Genomic DNA, 21,377 nt, shown 5'->3' on the forward strand with positions numbered 1-21,377 from the left:
TGGGCAATCAGGATTCTGGCTGCCGTTACTGCATATTGGAAAAGTTTACAGTCTTTTCTTCTTATATCCTTTCCTACAATTCCTAAGAGAAAAGCCTCCGGTCTTTTTACAAAAGTATATCTTAACATTTTTTTCATTTCATTATATATCTTTTCCCAAAAGCTTTTCACTTTCTTACATTCCCACCACACATGAAAAAACATCCCTTCTTTTTCTTTACTATGCTTTTGATGTTTTGAATATTATTAGCAACTCAGTCTGCCTTACTATTTCTGCCTTATGATCACAGCCAGCATATCTTACCTCATAAGAAATTCTTTCCCATTGCTGGAGTAATGGTTGGTTTACTTTCAGTTCTTTCATCTCTTCAGTGGCGAGCAACAGGAAAATGGTTAAAGATTTTTCATGCAGAGGATTCCCTCATCTGTTTATAATTTTTATTGTCCATCATAAATCGAGCATTTTGCTCTACCTTAGGCCACTTTTCCATTGTGTTCTTCTTAATGACAGAATGTGGTACATACAAATTTTCAGATTGTAAATTTTCACTAGCAGGTAGAGGGGTCTCTCCAAGTTATACTTTTCCTTGTCCCAGAAGTGTTTAAAGAAGGGAGGGTGTGCGTATTTCTACCTAGAGAAGGTGTTTATGTGACTCCTCAGCTTGCCAGCTCATTCTAACTTCTGTCTGAACCACCAGGCACAGACAGCATAAAACGCCTCAATCAAAGCATTTGAGGTTGCTCACAAATCCCCCTTCTCTTTCTGAGTGATTAAAGGTCAGCCCATCTCTCTGACTATTATCAATCACCACAAAATTATCTTCTGTCAGGGGTGAGCTAACAGACAGCTGAACCGCAATTCTTCTCTCTTGAAGTTGCCACCTGGAACTGATTGTATGTGAGGCATATTATTATTCACAACAGTTTTGACCTGATTTTTTTTTGGGGGGGGATCAAAATGGAGTAGCAAAATATATTTAAAGTGGATTTGAAAATTTTGTTCCTAGTGGTTGATTTCTATTCACTTTAGTTGCAGGAATGTGCCCAAAATGTGGAACCACAGCATGGTGAGAGAATTCGTACTTTCGGGCTTTACAGACAACCGAAGAGTTGAAATCTTGCTTTTTACCTTCATATTTAGCACGTACCTTTTGACAATGACGGGGAATGCTGCGATTGTTATAATCACTTGGCTGAATCGCCAGCTCAACACCCCAATGTATTTCTTCCTCCGACACTTTGCCTTCATGGAAATTGGATTCACCACCTCTATCATTCCTAAAACATTAGCCAGCATGGCCGCTGGCCAGAAAACCATCTCTCTACCTGGTTGCTTCACACAGACCTTTTTGTACTTTGCGTTTGGAGCCACAGAGTTCCTTCTTTTGGCGGTCATGTCAATTGACAGGTACATGGCCATATGCAAACCCCTTCACTACACCACCATGATGACTGCTCGGGTCTGCAAACTGCTGGTGGTCTGCTCCTGGGTTGGGGGGTTGCTGTTTACTATGGTCCCAACAGCTGTGCTGTTTCAGATGCCCTATTGTGGCCCAAACACCATCAATCATTTTTTCTGTGACAGTGGACCACTGATGAAGCTTGCGTGTGCAAACACGAGCCTCCTGGAACTCAGATTTCTTCTCATCGCTGCACTCTGTCTCCTTGGGACCTTGACCATAAACATTGTTTCCTACGTCAACATTGTCCTCACGATCCTGCGCATCCCTTCAACCACTGGGAGGCAGAAAGCTTTCTCCACCTGCGCTTCTCACATCACCGTGGTCTCCATCACTTATGGAAGTTGCATTTTCATTTACATAAAACCAAAAGGTGTTGGTACTTTGGACTTCAGCAAAGGGGTGGCTGTTCTTAACACGATTGTGTCCCCTCTTCTGAATCCATTCATTTACTGCCTGAGAAATAGACAGGTCCAGGATGCGCTGAAAGCTGGATTTAGACAGTGTGTTGGGTTTCATTAGAAGCCAAGATGATTGCCATCAGCTGAAACCTTAAAATCAGATATTAACTGTGACAACACTGTGTTAGGAAAACGTCAAACAAATTAGATCAAATTTGTTGTCAAAGAACATAGAGTGTTCACATCAGAGAGTATAGAATGTTCACATCACAGAGGAGTTTCAGCTATACATAAACAGGATACCAAGTGTTAAATGTCAGGTGCTATTCAGTAACCTAGACTGAGGTTGGGAGATTTGTTTAAGCATGGAGTCCACATTACATTCTGGGTACCTTACCAGTGGTTGGTGGGGCTGAATGGTTGGTAGGTGGAGCAATCAATTAAAATGTTACCTTTGTGCAGGAGACTAGTTTCTACACTTACTCCCACATCTAAACACCTTTAAACATCCATATCCAGGCAAGCAACAGGCATTATCAGAGTTCAAGTATACCTCCCAGGTAGGCAGATACACTCATGAAGTGTGTGAAGCAGGGACAGTGAAGGATGTGGCCCAAGGAAAAGATCTGTGACTGGGGAGAGCCCTGGGGACCAGCTAGAGAGGCATGGAGGGCTACATCTGACCCTCAAATCTGAGTGCCCCCAACTTGCACAATTCCAGCCCTTAGCAAAGGCAAATCAACCAGGATGATCAGAGCTGAGGAATAAACTTGTCCTTTAGTGGCAAACACCTTAGAAATCATAGAATTGGTACCATGAGGGTCATCTAGTCCAACCCCCTGCAATGCAAGAATCTTTTGACGAATGTGGGGCTTGAACCCACAACTCTGAGTTTAAGAGTCTTATGCTCTACTGATGATGAGATGTGCTTAGATCTGAGATTCTAATGGTTGGGTTTAAGTAATTAATCATTGTATATTTACATCTCGCTTTTCCTCCAGGGAGCCCAAGGTGGCACACATGGTTTTCCTCTCTCCCATTTTGCCATCACAACAACCCTGTGAGGTAGGGTTAGGCTGAGAGCCAATGAATGGCTTAATATCACACAATGGGTTTCATGGTTGAGTGGAAATTTGAACCCTCATCTTCCAGGATCAAGTGAAACCATTTTAGTATGAACCCATGGCTGTCCTCCAAAAATATGAATCTTCATGAACCATTGATCAAAATGAGAACCCACAAATTGAATAGTGGGCTGGATATTTCAAAGCAGTGGTTGACATAGTTCCATAGACTACAGATGCCCTTGGCTCAGAGTATGTAACTCTGATCTGTAACCACAATTAAATTTCACTCATTTCCATTCTAACTGAGCAGGACAGGGGCATTTGGGAGACGTTAGCAGGGACCTCCAGGGTTGGGATGTCTGTTATTTTGTCCATCCTGTCAAATGTATGAATGTATATTTGGTGGGTGAGGATGATTTTCTATGTTGTGTTTCTGAGTTTTAGTCTGGTGCTACATAAGAGGACATCTGACTTGCCATTAGTACGTGTGAAAAGGATCTAAGGATCTTAGTAGACCACAAGTTTAATATGAGTCAACAATGTGATGTAGCAGCAAAAAAAAGGTAATGCTATCCTAGGCTACAGCAACAGAAGTCATGCTGGCCACATGACCCGGAAAACTGTCTGCGGACAAACGCTGGCTCCCTCAGCCTGTAAAGCGAGATGAATGCCACAACCCCAGAATTGTCTGTGACTGGACTTAACTGTCAGGGGTCCTTTACCATTAAAAAGGTAAAGGTACCCCTGCCCGTACGGGCCAGTCTTGCCAGACTCTAGGGTTGTGCACCCATCTCACTCAAGAGGCCGGGGGCCAGCGCTGTCCGAAGACACTTCCGGGTCACGTGGCCAGCGTGACATCGCTGCTCTGGCGAACCAGAGCCGCACACGGAAACGCCATTTACCTTCCCGCTTGTAAGCGGTCCCTATTTATCTACTTGCACCCGGGGGTGCTTTCGAACTGCTAGGTTGGCAGGCGCTGGGACCGAATGACGGGAGCTCACCCCGCCGCAGGGATTCGAACCGCCGACCTTTCGATCGGCAAGCCCTAGGCGCTGAGGCTTTTACCCACAGCGCCACCTGCGTCCCTTTACCATTACCTATACATTATTATTATTTCCACTATCATACACATCAACCACAAGGAGGCAGAAGACTTTTTCCACTTGTGCTTCTCACACCATCGTGATCTCAAACACTCACGGCAGTTGCATTTCCAATTATATAAAACCCAAAGGCACAGGTGAATTAGCATTTACCAAGGGGGTTTCTCTTCTTGACATGGTTTTGCCTCCCCTTCTGAACCCATTTGTTTACTGCCTGGGGAATAGACTGGGTGCCTTGTAATCTGGCTTTGGACAGCGTGTTGGGTTTTGTAGCAACTCAAGGTGCTTTAGCTCAAACATTAAAAACATATGTCAACCTTGCAGCCAACTGGATAAACCTTGCCTTTCAGTAACACAGGTTTCATCAAGGAAATCCTTCAAGTTAATGATGTCAAGTACTGAATATTCTGTGCTGATTGTCAAGAGCTATTCAGTGACAGAAATCAGGGTTGAGGGACCATGAAACTCACTAGGTGCTCATGGGCCAGTCACTGCCTTTCATCCTACCTCACCTGACAGGCTTGTTGTATGAAAAGTGAGGAAGACAAAACCATAGTTCAAGAAGGACACTGACAAACTGGAACGTGTCGAGAGGAGGGCAACCAAAATGGTCAAAGGCCTGGAAACGATGCCTTATGAGGAACAGCTAAGGGAGCTGGGCATGTTTAGCCTGGAGAAGAGGAGGTTAAGGGGTGATATGATAGCCATGTTCAAATATATAAAAGGATGTCACATAGAGGAGGGAGAAAGGTTGTTTTCTGCTGCTCCTGAGAAGCAGACATGGAGCAATGGATCCAAACTACAAGAAAGAAGATTCCACCTAAACATTAGGAAGAACTTCCTGACAGTAAGAGCTGTTTGACAGTGGAATTTGCTGCCAAGGAGTGTGGTGGAGTCTCCTACTTTGGAGGTCTTTAAGCAGAGGCTTGACAACCATATGTCAGGAGTGCTCTGATGGTGTTTCCTGCTTGGCAGGGGGTTGGACTCGATGGCCCTTGTGGTCTCTTCCAACTCTATGATTCTATGATTCTATGATTCTATATGCACCACCTTTAGTTCCTTGGAAGAAAGGTGGGGGTAGATATATAAGAAGGGGGTGAGGAAGGAACATAATAGTTTCAACTCATGACCCCAGGATAGTAACCAGCCACATAGAAGCCCTATGCACCATGACTCTTCCATCGAAGCTTGCAGTAGCATGACAGTAGCCTCAAATGTTCAGCAGTTTTTTCTGCTCCTCTGGGAAGCAAAGCTCATGTCCCTGTTGTGGGAAAACAAACTAATATCTCTCATGCTAAATGCTGCCTCAGGAAAAAGAAGCTGCATTCCTGCTTAGGAGAGGTTGCAACAAAGAAGCAAATAGCTCATGTTCTGTCTCCCTTAAAGAACAGACTGGGTACCATCGCTTCTCATAGGGTGTTTCCATTTTGCAAAGAAGTGCATGTCCTAAATTGCAGAGTTTTGTGTGGTAAAGAAGAAGAAGAAACTTTCTAGAGACCACTGAGGCTACAGACATCACTGTCTGAGATATTGTATGTTTTATTTTAGTTTATTCCATTATTTTAACTGTGCTTTAAAATTGCATTCCAAATGATGTGCTATAAAATTACATCCTGTGTCAAAAATGAGAGAATTATATTAAAAGAATTTATTGCCTTATTTCCGTCACAAATATGTTTGTGTTCCTGTTTATAGAATGTTAAATTAAATTCCTTTTTAATGTACCATTTTCTACTTGGGACCTGACTGTGAAGTATACAACACGCCTTATTATTCACAGCACTGTGGACTTGATTGCCAGAAAAGGAAAAACAACTCTTGCTTAGTATAGTTTATAAAACATTGATACTAATGAATGATTTCTATTCACTTTAGTTGTAGGAATGTGCCCAAAATGAGGAACAGCACCATGGTGAGAGAATTCATACTTCGGGGCTTTACAGACAACCGGCAAGTTGAAATCTTGCTTTTCACCCTTCTGTTTCCCATGTATCTTTTGACAATAACTGGGAACGCTGTGATTGTTATAATCACTCAGGTGAGTCCCCATCTCAACACCCCAATGTATTTCTTCCTTCGACACTTTGCAGTCCTGGAGATTGGATTCACCACCTCTGTCATTCCTAAAACATTGATCAACATGGCCATCGGACAGAAGACTATCTCTTTGCCTGCTTGCTTCACACAGTCCTTTCTGTATTTTGTCCTGGGTACCACAGAGTTCCTTCTGCTGACAGTTATGTCCATTGACAGGTATGTGGCCATCTGCAACCCTCTTCACTACCCAACCATCATGAATGATCACTTGTGCTCACTGCTGGTACTCTGCTCTTGGCTAGGGGGGTTATCACTCATTATGGTTCCAATAGTTGTCCTTTTTCAGATGCCCTTTTGTGGTCCAAACACCATCAACCATTTTTTCTGTGATAGTGGGCCACTGATGAAACTTTCATGTGCAAACACGTCTCTATTTGAACTCCTCAGTTTCCTCATCGCTTTGCTCTCTGTCCTTGGGACCTTGGCCATAACAATTGTGTCCTATATACGCATTGTCTCAACCATCATGCTCATCCCTTCGACCACAGGGAGGCAGAAGGCATTCTCTACTTGTGCTTCTCACATCATAGTGATCTCCCTCACTTATGGCAGCTGCATTTTCATGTACATAAAACCAAAAGGCACTGGTACGTTAGACTTCAGCAAAGGGGTGGCCCTTCTGAACACTGTTGTATCTCCTCTGCTGAATCCATTCATTTACTGCCTGAGGAACAGGCAGGTCCAGGATGCCTTGAGAGCTGGATTTAGACAATGTGTTGGACTTCGCAAGTCCCCAAGGTGATTTGGAATAGGACTGACATCAGCTTGAACATGAATATCAGGCCTTTGGTTTGCCTCCCAATAACACTGCAAGGATGGGATACCATCTATGGGTGAATACAGTGTGTGAAAAATGTCAAATAAATGCCAAATCAATTTCTGGCATAAAGTTCTGAAATCAGTGGACTACCTGTTGTACATTCTTTGGTGATTACTGGTAGCTGAGTAAAATTATCTTCCATGAAGATGGTCTTAACGGTGTGTCCATAAGTGACTGCGGAAGTTGATTCTGGTTGTGAGAGTGTGAGAGTGGGGAAATGTATATTACATATTTACACACACACACACACACACACACACACAATTATAGGGTTTCATTTTCACCCTCTGCACACAGCACCAGTGAGGCTGAGTTATTGATTACTTGGGCAAGATGTCAGACAGCAATGTTCAAGGCCATGTTAGGGAGGAATGTGTGTATGTGGTCTGGGAGGAAGCAAGCTCATCATCATCATCATCATTATCAATCTTTATTACAGTCCAGAGACCCAACAAATCGTTACAAAGCAATGCACAATTCAGACAGCCTACCTCCAGGTAAAACAAGCATTTTGTTCAGACTTAAAGATAGGGATCATTGGTTCTTGCAACCACCGATAAAAACTTTGCCACTGCTAATGTTCTAGCACTTGTCTGGTTTTCCAATAGGAACATGACATAGTGAGCCTCTGATTTTCCTGAGAAATGTACAAGCAAGGGTAATATCTGTTCAGCCCTGGTTTGCTCATATTTCGCACAGTGCAGTAAAATATGTTTTATAGAATTGATGTCTTGGGCACACGAGCAAAGTCTGTCCTGGTAGGGAACTCCTCTCAACCTGCCATCCAACACTGCAGAAGGAAAAACGTTTAGTCTGGCTTTGGTGAATAACCTTCGGTAATTCGGTACTGTCAGGTTTTTAATGTAAGGTGTTAACTTAAAGACATGCCCGTATTGTACTCCTACTGCCAGCGGACTACAGACTGCGTGTGATTGAGATCGCAAGTCACTGTGTGTATTATTCCATAATCTTTGCTTTAACGTCTATAAGGTGCCTTCATAACCCAGGTAATACAGTTGGGGAGGAGACAGACCAATAGTGGTGGCTTTTCTAGCCATGGTTTTCTGCCATTTGCTGACAAACTCCTAATTGGCCAGATGTTGATACAAACCCTTCCCTAGTTCAAACACTGAAATCCTGAGCCAATGTTTTAGGGCAGCCCACCATGCTTTAGTTGAAATTTGGCATTCACCAGCTTCTAACAGAACTATGGAGTTGGGGACACAGTTGGGTACCTGCAGCAGAGATTGTAGAAATTTTGCCTGAAAGATGTCTAGCTTAGGCAGGTCCTCATTATGCCAGACATTTGCAGCATACAGGAGTTGGGAAATGGATTTTGCTTTGAAAACCCTTAAGGCTGCTGGAACATACTTGCAGCCCTTTGTGAAAAAGAATCTGGGTATGGCTAGCTTTCTTTGACTGTAAATTACAGATATGGTTTAAGGTGTTATATAGTGGTAAGAGTGTACAGGGTTCAAATCACCTCTGAGCCATGAAACTCACTGGATTCCTTGGAATAGTCAGTTCATCTCAGCCCAGCTCACCCCATAGAGTTGTTGTGAGGGAAAGGTTAGAACAGTGCTTTCCAAACTATGTGTCACAACACGTTAGTCTGTCGGCTACAGTATATACTGCAAGGGCTCCCTGCACTCATCCCGGGACTGGAAAGGTGTTAGTTAACCTTCGGTTTGCTAGTAAAACTGAATTAAAAGGTAAAGGGACCCCTGACCATTAGGTCCAGTCATGACCAACTCTGGAGTTTCGGCGCTCATCTCGCTTTATTGGCCGAGGGAGCCGGCATACAGATTCCAGGTCATGTGGCCAGCATGACTAAGCCGCTTCTGGCGAACCACAGCAGCGCACGGAAACGCCGTTTACCTTCCTGCTGGAGCGCTACCTATTTATCTACTTGCACTTTGACATGCTTTCGAACTGCTAGGTGGGCAGGAGCTGGGACTGAGCAATGGGAGCTCACCCCGTCACGGTGATTCGAACCGCCAAACTTCTGATCGGCAAGTCCTAGGCTCTGTGGTTTAACCCACAGCGCCACCCGCGTCCCTATGGGATACATAGAATATCCCAGCCAATATTCAACATCAAAATTCAAAGAAGAAAGAAGGCAGGGAGGAGCAATGTGATTACAACTCTTGATCCCAGAATAGTAACCAACCACTTAGAAGCTACATATACAGACTGTGAACTTCACAGACTAGTTTGTGGTAGTATGATATGAGCCTCTTGCACCAGATTTTTCTTTCTTTCTGCTCTTCTGGGAAGCAAAGCTAAGGTTTTTGGTGTAACATGAATAACTTGGCTTGGGGACAAGAAACTGCAGCAGTTCCATAGCTGAGCCCCATACACAAATATTCTTCCAGATTAGTTTGTTGTGGTGGGAATCAAAGCTCATGTCTCTGGTGTATCCTAATAAAGTGAGAGCTAATATCTCTCATGCTAAATGTTGTCTTAGGAACAATAAGCTGCACCATTGCCTATGATGAGTGGTTGCCTCTTTAAGCTTCAGAGAGTGAATAGCCTCCTGCAAGCTGCACAAGGACACAAATGGGTAACATTGCATGCCATAGGATTCTTCATGGTAGCAAAGAGATGGATAAATGCATGGCATAAAATTTGCAGAGCTTGTTGGCTTGTGATGTAAGGAAGTGGAAAAAATATTTTAAAGAATGGAGGATATAGAAATCGCTGGCGGGGAAATTGTATGCTACTTTGTATTTTCCTTTGTATGGTGGTTTTAATTTTGCTGGACTGACACATTTTTAGTTGTTAGCCTCCACAAGACAGGAAAGGGAGGAGAGACAATATCACAGTTTGGAGTTGGATCCAATGATCTCTGCACCAGGATTTGTCTACATTCTCTGTGCACCTCCTGCTTTCCTAGATCTGTTCTGTGGGCTCCCCAAACCCTCTGGATCAGATTTGAACAGGTGCAGAGAGAGGAAGTCCTGTTGTGCAGGCAGAAGTACTTCCACCATTGGGACAACTTGATTGGATACAATGTAGTGACCATGATACACTATGCATGCGAAATACACATATTGATGTGTTTGGTGTGGTGAAAATATATTGTGAAATTGTGTGTCCTCTAATCCAGTGTTCCCCAACCTTGGGCCTCCAGCTGTTTTTGGACTACAATTCCCATCATCCTTGACCACTGGTCTTGCTAGCGAGGGATGATGGGAGTTGTAGTCCCAAAACAGCTGGAGGCCCAAGGTTGGGGAACACTGCGTCTAATCCACCACTGTGCTCATATTCATATATACTTTTCTTCAATGTGGAAAGCACTAGTCCAAATGGAGACGTCTGAAATTGTATATGTTTCTTTAAACTCAAGGTACTTTCTCAGTCCTGGCTTAAAGGTACATGGCTGGAGGTAGTAAGACTTCTGAAAGCCAGTGGCTGAGAACCACATGAGGGGGAAAATGCTCTTGGCTTGGATCCAGCTTGCGGATTTTCCAGAGGTATCTGAGTGGTCACTGTGAGAATAGGATGCTGGACCAGAGAAGCCATCAGCCTTATCTAAGTATGAGGGCCACAATACATTTTGAGCAACTTTCTGAGGTCACATACCTATAGCTGGTGAGACCAGACACAAAAGTTGGTAGAACAATTAAAATAATTTATACCTTTGCATAGTAGGCTAGTCTCTCTCTCTCTCTCTCTCTCTCTCTCTCTCTCTCTCTCTCTCTCTCTCTCTCCACACACACACCACACACACACACACTTCTGTCCATCTTCCATCCAGGCAAGGAAGATGCATTATCAGAACTCAAACTTGCATCCCAGGCAGTCAAAGTTACTCGTGGGTGATTGTGAAGCAGGGGCAGTGCGGGATGTGACCAAGGGAATGGATGTGAGGATGGTGAGAGTGTTGAGGACTTGATAGAGGGGCCTGGAGGTCTGCATTTGCCCCTTAAAACTGAGGTTCCCAACCCTTGGCTTAGACCAATTTCTGCCCTTAGCAAAGGCAGCTCAATCAGGAAGTTGAATCAACTTATCCTTTGATGGGAAATCCATTCGCAATGATTATACATGGCTTGGTCTGAGATTACCAAGGCTGAAAACATGAGGCAAAATGTTTAATTAAATAAGTAATCATTATAATTATAGCCCATCTCTCCTGCAAGTAGCTCAAGATGACACACATGGTGCTTCTCCACTCTCATTTTATCCTCACAAGAACCCAGTGAGTAGGGCTTTTTTCAGCCTGAACTCGCAGAAACTTGGTTCCATCACCTCAGGTGGGTGCCATTGCCATTATAAGAGGACAAGGGAGGCATTCATGGTGAGGTCCAGCACCTCTTTTTCTAGCAAAATAGTACTGCCTGTGAGGTAGGTTAGGTTGATTGGCCTAAGGCCACCCAATGGGCTTCAAGGCTGAGTAGAAATTTGAAGCATCCTATCCTAGGTATTGATCTGCCTCTTCAAACATGAAAACATGCTGGTTCCCTCAAAATCTGAAGGCTCATGAGCCATCTGTTAAAATGGGAGCCCTCAGGTAAAAATAATAATGAAATAGGCTAGATGTTTAGAAACAATTATTGTCCAACTCCCCTCAGTTATACCTGGCATGGTTCAGAATATCTGGACCTAATCCCTATTAAATTTATTTCCAGCTAAACCCAATTTGTTTCCTGATCTTTTCCCCAACCTACCTAGCCCAGGCATTTCATTATCCCTTTGACCTGCCCATCAGAGTTCCTTTTAAGCCCACTTCCCAAATCTCCCCCTCTACCTCCCAGCCTACCTCACAGGGCTGAGAGAGACCCTTGCCTGAAAGCCCCTGACTGAAATACCTTTTGTGTTTGTTCACATCAGTGCATGAAATCTGGAGGATGTTAGAATTCCTGCTCCATGATTGCAGTCATGGGATTGTTGTCTTTCACATGACGGTTTATGTTTTGACTCCACAGAGTGGGAAGTGACGGTGACAGGATGTTTGTGTTACTGTGTTCCATGAAGTGGGACTATTGTCCTTTGTTTTTTTCTCTTTGCTGTCTGATGCTAGAGAGAGAGGGAGCCATGTTGCAGTGCTCCGTGTGTGTTTATATGTAAATAAAGTAGATTAGCCAAAATGCTGAGTTGCTGAGGTCTGCTACTCAAGCTGCGAAGACTCTGCGGATCCCTAAGTGTGCCGATGTCTGTTGGCATTGGTCGCTGTGATGTTCGGGCTGAAGAAAGCTTTTGAAGCTCCCAAATGATCGACCAGGAGGGAGAGAATATGCCAGTCGGTCATGTGTCTCTGCCAGGGTCCTACACAAGTGTAGGACAAGCTCCTGACAGAGACATGATGGTCCCTGGAGAGGGGATTAACCCTGCTGAATTTCAGGTAGGTTGCTAGCCAATAAAACTATTTGTCCTCCAGGTTGTTGTTCTTTTAAAGTCTGTACTACACTGATGTTTTTAATATTGCACTTTACTGTGTACTGACTGTGTACAATGTTCTAGATGGTGCTCATTGTGTCCACAAGATCTAGTGACACACATACAGAAGTACTAATAAAGAAAGGATCAGAAAATAGAACACAGCTATTTAAAAAATTGCACTACTAACGTAACAAAAAAAATGGCTGAAAATATTTTTTATTGAATTTTCCATAAAGGCCCATTTTATATTTAGAAGTATATAAAGCACATGGTACATATGATCATGAAGGGCATGGTGCATGAAAATATTTGCAGCGCTTGTTTAAAAGTAGCATTATTGCACCTACAAAATGTGTCTCTTGCTACCAAAATAGACAAGACAGGGCAGATCATGGACAACCTCAATAACATCAGAGAGATGTACTGATTTGGATTTTCTGGACAAAGAACATGAGAAGCTGAGGTCAGGAGAGAGAGAGAGAGAGAGAGAGAGAGAGAGAGAGAGAGAGAGAGAGAGAACAATTGTGGTTACAAGGTTCTAGAGGTTAAGCAGGGTGGGCATGAGTTGGCACCCGATCCAGAGATTGCCCTGGGTCAGTTCCAGCAAATCACCTATCATATCTCCTAGCAATGGTACTACTGAAACTTAATGGTGAAAGAAAACAAATAAAAGAATAAAGTTGAATAGAAACCCATATTTACAGTGGTTTATAAACACTGAATATTGACTCTGGATACCTCTTCTGTTTACTTCTAGGAACATGTTAACAATGAGGAATAGCACCATGGTCAGTGGATTCATACTTTGGGGTTTAACAGATAACCGACAAGTTGAAATATTGCTTTTTAGCCTCCTGCTGGGCATGTATCTTTTGACAATTATATGGAACATAGTGATTATTACAGTTACACTCGTGAATCACAGTCTCAACACCCCCATGTACTTCTTTCTGCGACACTTTGCAGTCTTGGAGATTGGGCTCACCAGCACCGTCCTCCCCAAAACTTTGGCCAACCTGGTCAATGGCCAACGAACTATCTCTCTGCCTGGTTGTTTCATGCAGATGTATCTATACCTGGTTGTGGGAACCACAGAGTTTGCTCTGCTGGTGGTCATGTCCATTGACAGATATGTGGCTATCTGCAACCCTCTTCACTACTCAACCATAATGAATGGCCGAACCTGCTCATTGATGGTGTTCTGCTCTTGGGCTGGGGGATTTTTGCTTATCATGGCTCCAGCAATTACATTATTTCAAATGCCCTTTTGTGGTCCAAATGCCATGGACCATTTTTTCTGTGACATTGGGCCTCTGATTAAACTGGCATGCACAGATACAAGTCTTCTGGAACTCATGGTTCTCCTCACCGCTGCTCTTTCTCTCCTTGGGACCTTGACTATAAACATTGCATCCTATATCAATATTATTTCCACCATCATGCGCATCCCATCTACAATAGGGAGGAAAAAGTCTTTCTCTACTTGTGCTTCTCACATCATGGTGATCTCCATCACTTACGGTAGTTGCATTTTCATGTACATAAAACCAAAAGGCACCAGTGAATTAGACTTCAGCAAAGGGGTGGCCCTTCTGAACACTGTCGTGTCTCCTCTCCAGAATCCATTCATTTACTGCCTGAGGAACAGACAGGTCCAGGATGCCCTGAGAACTGGATTTAGACAGTGTATCACATTTCACAAGAACCCAGTATGATTGGGGAGAGCATCAGCCGAACATAACTTCTGATATGAAAATACGTTTAACAGCCAGCTTAAAGGTTATGGCTCAAGAGACTAATTTTAACACCTGGGACCAGAAACAAAGAAACAAATAGCTTCACATTAAGACTTTTTAAAGATGGACATTCCTTCCCGTTTGGTGAAAAGCATGAAAGACTTCTCTCAGAGCCACTTTCCCCTGTTGCATCAGAATGAGCTTCCCTAGCCAGACTCCCCATTTGCAACTCACCCCAGGGAAACAAGGTAGCAGCTATATTAAAAAAAAGTCAAACACACACACATGAAGGCACAAGAAGCTTAGAACTTTATTTAAATGCCTTGCAGGATGGCAAGGGAAACCCATGTAAAACTTCAGCACAGCAGTACAGCTAAAATTGATTATGTTAAACCTGTCAGATCGCCTAATATCTCCCAGTTTAAGGATGCCAGGATATATGTTGAATCTTATTGGCAGGAAGGGTTAAGTTAAGTTGACAGGAAGGCAGTGCCAGATTTATGTATAAACTAAACGAGCTATAGCTTAGGGCCCCACTCTCTTTCGGCCCGCCAAAAATAAATAAATCACTATTAATATACTTCTTAATTGTATTTCAGTTCAACAATTACTTTGATCAAATACATATTTTGTTAAGTTCAAATGGCTTTAGATACATATTAGGTTCATAAATTACCATATACTATTCAACACAAAAAACAGTGACAATTTGTTGTTGACAAAGGACAGCTGGACATATAAAGGGCCCCATTACTTTTAGTAGCTTAGGGCCTCATCAAACCTAAATCTGGCCCTGCAAGAAGCTGAATCAATCAGCTAGGAAATTCAAATGCTCATCACAGATCCCTTTGGTATTTAATCTTACAAATGTTCCTAGATGTGTTTCTTTGTAAAGTAGTGGGAGTTGTTTGTTTTAGATATTAATATGTAAATAAAGCCAGGGAACTTCCCTGGCAGCAGAAAACATATATACAGTGGTACCTCTGGTTAAGAACTTAATTTGTTCTGGAGGTCCGTTCTTAACCTGAGGTACCACTTTGGCTAATGGGGCCTCCCGCTGCTGCCATGCCGCCACCGTTTCTGTTCTCATCCTGAAGCAAAGTTCTTAACCCGAAGTACTATTTCTGGGTTAGTGGATTCTGTAACCTAAAGCGTCTGTAATTTGAAGCATCTGTAACCTGAGGTACCATTGTATAAACCCTGTATGTTTGTACCATGAATCTACCTTTCTTTCCTGTAATATTGGTCCTATTGCAGTGGTATTAAAGATGCTCTAGTCTTCTGTGGTTTTTCCTTTGAAACTGTGTGTGTCTTTTTATTTTTGGTAAATTCCCCACCTGGAAAACAGACCTTCGGAAGTGATTTTTTCTCTCTCATGACACTTCTCAACTATGATTTTATTCCACCCCACTCCCTAATCCTGCAATCTTCAATACAGGCAACAGAATAACACATAAATATTTTAGAACGGCTTTTATAACATGCAAAATGAATTCAATTGGATAATAATAGAAATGACTTGCCATATTTATTGTTTCTTTCTTTGAAAAAAATTAAACCCACGATTCAGCCAAATAAGATAGTCATTGCCCGCAAACTTACAATCTAAAAGTTACAACACACACACATTGAGAGGGAGAATGGGGAAAGGGCAATCAGCCACCAGTTCTTAGATACAAAGTCCTTATAACAATCAGCTGGAATGGAAATAGTTGGGAAAGAGGAGGGGCCAAAAGTTGAATGTTTCTTGGCTGAGTCAATGGAATGACCCTGCCCCCTCCATCTGTTGTAGCCTTATGGAATGTCTGCTGCCAAGTGATAGTTGAGGGAGATGGAGAACATTTCTCAGGAAAGCTGATGAAGTGGCTCTTCCTTCTATTACACATTGACTTATTATGCAGTAGGCTTCAAAAAACTAAAACTACCATTTGTAAATTGAATGTTTGGAATAGAATTATCAAAACATCTGGGCGTTAGAATTCCTGCTCCATGATTGCAGTCATGGGGTTTTTGTCTATCACATGACGATGTATGTTTTGACTCCACAGAGTGGGAAGTGACGGAGACAGGAAGTTTGTGTTACTGCGTTCTGTGAAGTGGGACTATTGTCCTTTGTTTCCCCCCCCCCTCTTTGCTGTCTGATGCTAGAGAGAGAAGGAGCCATGTTGCAGTGCTCCGTGTGTGTTTATATGCACTTAAAATAAAGTAGATCAGCCAAAATGCTGAGTTGCTGAGGTCTGTTACGGAAGCTGTGAAGAATCTGCCGATCTCTAAGTGTGCCGATGTCTGTTGGCATCAGTGGCTGTGATGTTCAGGCAGAAGAAAGCTTTTGAAGCTCCCGAACGATCGACCAGGAGGGAGGGAACATGCCAGTCAAGCATGTGTCTCTGCCAGTGTCCTACTCGAGAGTAGGACTAGCTCCTGAAAACTGGAATGTTTTAAAAGTTCCTATGTTTCCTGGATGTAAGGAAAGTTTCAATATGTTTTTCAAACTCAGGAATGCAACAGGGAAAAAGAAGGAAAGAAGGATACATGGTTTCTAATAGGCTATTGGGCAGAAGGAGGATGCTGTCTCCAATGTCTGTGTGTTCTCTTTCATCCTCCACTGAATGGCGATGGTTATCAGGGCTGGAATTAGGTTTGATGAGGCCCTAAGCTACTGAAGGTAACGGGGCCCTTTATATGTCCAGCTGTCCTTTGTCAACAACAAATTGTTGCTTTTTGTGTTGAATTTATGGACCTAATAGGTATCTAAAGCCCATTTGCACATAACAAAATATGTATTTTATCAAAGTAATTTTTGAACTGAAATACAATTAAGAAGAAGTATATTAATAGTGAATTTTTTTTTGGGGGGGGGGGGCTAAGTTGTATCCAGCACTGATGATTACCCTTCCTTCCTTGGTAAGCTTGTCTTCAGCTTCTTTGTGGTGCATGGGAGTCTGGACACGGTGTCTTTCAGCACCTCCTTGACCTGCTGATTCCTCAGGGTATAGATGAATGGATTGAGCAAGTGGGTGACAATACAGGTCTGGAGGGTCACAGCTTTCTTGAGGCCAAAGGAAAAGCCTTTGTTGGGCACGATGTACATAAAGATAGCACTTCCATAGAAGACGGAGGCCACCGTGATATGGGAAGCACAAGTGGAGAACGCCTTTTTCCTACCTGTTGTAGATTGGATGCGGAGGATGGTGGTGATGATATACAGGTAGGATACCACTGTCAGCATCAGAGAGCTCAAGAGCACAATGGTCGAAAGGGAGAACTCAATCATCTCCAGGAGGGCAGTGTCAGCACAGGAAAGTCTTATCAATGGCTCAATGTCACAGAAGAAGTGGTCAATTATGTTAGGACCACAAAAAGGTAGCTTAGAAATAATGATGATTGGAGAAAGGACTGAAAAGAAGCCCCCAAACCAGGAAAGAAGGATTAGCTGGATTGTCAAGCGTATATTCATTATGATGGAATATCGGAGTGGGTTGCAGATAGCAACATACCTGTCCAAGGACATGACAGCCAAGAGGATGAATTCAGTGGTGCCAAGAAAGAAGTAGAAATAACACTGAGCGATACAGCCGGATACAGATATGGCCTTTTTCTTTGATAAAAAGTCCTTCATCATCTTGGGAGCAATGGCTGTGGCCACCATGGCATCCAGGAAGGACAGGTTACAGAGAAAGAAATACATGGGGCTGTGGAGTCGGCGGTCAACCCATGTTGCAGTAATGATGACCACGTTGCCAGTGATGGTCAACATGTAGACCAAAAGGAGCACCACAAAGAAAACGATATCCACCTGCCAGTCTACCAAGAAGCCCAGCAAGATGAATTCATTGACTTTGCTTGTGGTTTGGTTGTTTTTGTACATTTGGGAGGTACCTAAAAAACATAAACTGATTTCAATGTGTACTCATTAAGTAAATGCACTGAACTCAATGTACTCAGGAGATAAATATCTCAAGCACAGACGATACTTCGATACAGAAGTATAGAGAGAAGAGTGGGTGGGGGGAAATGAACAAGGACTTTGTTTTGTCTTCTCTATTAGATATCCCCAAGTCCTACTTTTATGAGAGAGGGATATAAATGTATGTAGGGTTCATTTTTTAAAAAGGATTTTGAGTTTCCAGCTTTAGCATTTTATCTATGGATTGATCGACCTACATACTTTATTTTTTATGTACACTGCCCAGATAACCTTAGTTGTGGGATGGCATAGAAATACCATGAAAAATAAATACATAAATAGTTCTGTATTAGTCTGCAGTGTGACAGTTCAGAGGCTACAGGAGGGAAACATTAAGCTGTAGCCTAACAAATTTTACTCACTTTCGACCTGTTGAAATTAAAGGACCTTGCTTAGTCGTGCTCAGTAATTGCAATGAGGCAAGTCTGAGTATAATTAATATCAGATACAGTCCACTAAGTACTGAACTTACCAGTTGTGTTTCCTCTCTTCTGCCTGTAAAGATATGAAGAAAAAGCCATTTTAAAATGTGTTAAATAATAGAGCGCATAAATCTCATCCTTTCACATAATGAACATTGTAAGCTCCTGGCAATTGTATTCGAAAAAGCAAAACACAAAATCAAATAACAGAAATCAAAGCAAATGCCAAAATAGAAAAGTTGTGCTTTTTGATGCAGCCTTAGGAGCAACAATGCAGATTTCAGAGCACGTCTATGTGAGTTTTGATGATGTTTGTTTGCTGCTTTTAGTAAAAGTAAAAAGCGGGAGGTGGGAGGCACAGAATAATAGCAAGAGAAGGCATTCATTCTCACCGTTCTTTGTCCCTGGTATCTACAGGATATCTATGTGATGAGGTACTTCATTGGTGGTTTCTAACTCAAATTCCCATAAGTCTTCATTTTCTGTATTTCATGGAGAGATTCTCAAAGGGATAATGGTTGCAAACAATTAAGAGTTGGTAGGCAAAATGTTAGACGCTTTAGACCAGGGTTGTTAATTTGTCACCATCTAGATGCTGAAGAATTCCCAAATCTTGCCGGCCCATCAGCATAATCAACATCAAGGGATATTGGGAGTTGAAGATTCACACTATGTGGTTTACAACTTCTATTTTCAATTCTATTCTATTCTATTTTCAATACTAACAGCGCATGTCTACTCAGAGGACACTCCCACTGAATTCAGTAGGACTTTCTCCCAGGTAAACATGTACAGGGCTGCAGAGCAAGTCCCACTGAAATTAATGTAGCTTTCTTCTGAGGAGACATGCATAGAATTTCACCATTGGGGATTCAAGATGGTTCAAGCACAGTTCAGAATTGTTTTTATTGGGCGAGAAGCAGCAGATCTCCTGCAATAGCAGAAAGTTTGTACTGCTGCTACTAGATGACCTCTGAGGTCCCTTCCAGCTCTCTGATACTAGGTAGGAGACAGTGTGTCTCAGTGGTCACTCAAGATTTGTGCATGCGGGGGGCACAGAGCCATTAACTTTGACCCATTTTTGGTACTCTGCTGGTCAGGGCAGCAATGCACCTACACCTATGGGGCTAGGAAAATCCTGAAACTCCTTCAATCCCACTTCTGTCCCAACAAACGCACTGCTACCACCACTAGGACACTGCTGTATCAGCTCTCATGAGCTGATGGTGATCCTTACTTCTCTCTCTTCTAAGGTCACACGAGTAAGGATTCAAAGAATTGGAACAGAAATGCGAAAGTGTTTGCATTGCAATAGCAGGTGAAGTGGTGAAACAGCCATGGAAATGATACTTTGGGGAGTAAATGAGACTTGTGGCTTTGGGAGAGTTACATGGAAGAGATAGAAAGGCTGGAGAGTTACACATTTTGCTCTTGGGCTTGAGGTTCCCCATCTTCCTTCTCTCGGTGGTGCTACATAGAATCATAGAATCATAGAGTTGGAAGAGACCACAAGGGCCATCGAGTCCAACCCCCTGCCAAGCAGGAAACACCATCAGAGCACTCCTGACATATGGTTGTCAAGCCTCTGCTTAAAGACCTCCAAAGTAGGAGACTCCACCACACTCCTTGGCAGCAAATTCCACTGTCGAACAGCTCTTACTGTCAGGAAGTTCTTCCTAATGTTTAGGTGGAATCTTCTTTCTTGTAATTTGGATCCATTGCTCCGTGTCCGCTTCTCTGGGGCAGCAGAAAACAACCTTTCTCCCTCCTCTATGTGACATCCTTTTATATATTTGAACATGGCTATCATATCACCCCTTAACCTCCTCTTCTCCAGGCTAAACATGCCCAGCTCCCTACATGAGATTCCCATGGGGGCTATTATCATCTAGGGTTGCCATATTTCAAAAAATCCAGGCAAAAAAAGTTATTGAGTTGTTGTTCCCCCCCCCAAAGTTGTTGGAGCTGCTTTTTAGCTATTTGGAGCTATTTTTTGATAAATCAGCAAAAAAACACTGCCGACATGACTTGCCATACGTCCTGGATATGTCCAGGGAATTATGGGCATATGCCAACCCTACTTACTCATTCTTTAAGCATCAATTTCATCAAGCCTGACAAATGATCGTCATATTGAAATCAGAGGTAAAGTTGTTCCATTTTCATTTCCTTGGCTGATAGTCAAGGAAAGTTCTGTTCTGCTGTATTTACTGACCCCAGCAGGAAACGATACTGAGCATGCTTCATTTTTGTGAACAGAGAAATTGAGGGGGAACCATTTCACCAAAAATTATCCAGGAAGGGGATCTTGAACAATTCGCTGAGGGTGGGGCTCACTATTACCACAGCTTCTTCTCTCTCCACCCACAACCACCACCAAGCTTGCAAGTGGGGGTGGGGGTGGGCAGCAGCAAGTGTTTTGGGAGCCTGGCCATTATTTTTCACTCCTCACAGTACCCAGATCTATTGCTATCTAGGGCATTTTGGTGGTGATGATGAGGGAAAATTTACTACCCTCCACTCAAAATGATGGGAAATAATTGGGAGGAAAGTCTGCTTCCTTTATTGGGTATGTGTGGATGACATGATTTATGTGTGTCTCTCCCCCCCCCCAGCCATTTTTATACTTCTGTTACTTTAACCTACTTTAGTGGTAACTGATTTTATGAAATCACTTGTTTTCACTTATCCCCTCCCAGAGGATCAAAGTAAGGATGAGGCACTTTTGGAACAAAAGTAGAATTTTATTTACATAATCTTGATGAGAGATACAGATTAATGGGTTCTCTAATAAGGCACAGCTCATTGTTTCACTCACTCTTTACAGAACTTTATTGAAATTCTCACTTTGAACCTCTCTCTAAACACAACAATGCCTTCTATAGTGGCTAGTGGTCTGGTCACACTGCATTGTCTCTTGAGA

The 21,377-nt window shown here is 42.8% G+C and overlaps 4 protein-coding genes across 4 annotated transcripts; 3 read left to right on the plus strand and 1 right to left on the minus strand.

Moving 5' to 3' along the window:
* Positions 1 to 1,048: 1,048 nt before the first annotated feature.
* Positions 1,049 to 1,981, plus strand: LOC308570777 (olfactory receptor 6C74-like; the record flags this gene model as incomplete). The annotated part of the gene is made up of 1 exon (XM_081165695.1): positions 1,049 to 1,981. The coding sequence occupies one exon, from the start codon at positions 1,049 to 1,051 to the stop codon at positions 1,979 to 1,981; it is 933 nt and encodes a 310-aa protein (XP_081021821.1).
* Positions 1,982 to 5,924: 3,943 nt separating this feature from the next.
* On the plus strand, positions 5,925 to 6,869 carry LOC308570778 (olfactory receptor 6E1-like; the record flags this gene model as incomplete). Its single annotated transcript, XM_081165696.1, has 1 exon — positions 5,925 to 6,869. The coding sequence occupies one exon, from the start codon at positions 5,925 to 5,927 to the stop codon at positions 6,867 to 6,869; it is 945 nt and encodes a 314-aa protein (XP_081021822.1).
* A 6,221-nt stretch (positions 6,870 to 13,090) lies between these two features.
* On the plus strand, positions 13,091 to 14,044 carry LOC308570779 (olfactory receptor 6C74-like; the record flags this gene model as incomplete). Its single annotated transcript, XM_081165697.1, has 1 exon — positions 13,091 to 14,044. One exon carries the CDS (start codon positions 13,091 to 13,093, stop codon positions 14,042 to 14,044), a length of 954 nt encoding a protein of 317 aa, XP_081021823.1.
* Positions 14,045 to 16,952: 2,908 nt separating this feature from the next.
* On the minus strand, positions 16,953 to 17,933 carry LOC308570780 (olfactory receptor 6M1-like; the record flags this gene model as incomplete). The annotated part of the gene is made up of 1 exon (XM_081165698.1): positions 16,953 to 17,933. One exon carries the CDS (start codon positions 17,931 to 17,933, stop codon positions 16,953 to 16,955), a length of 981 nt encoding a protein of 326 aa, XP_081021824.1.
* Positions 17,934 to 21,377: the final 3,444 nt, after the last annotated feature.

Source organism: Podarcis bocagei (assembly GCF_964188305.1).
Source record: "Podarcis bocagei genome assembly, chromosome: 13".
In the NCBI taxonomy this organism is placed as follows: Eukaryota; Metazoa; Chordata; class Lepidosauria; order Squamata; family Lacertidae; genus Podarcis; species Podarcis bocagei.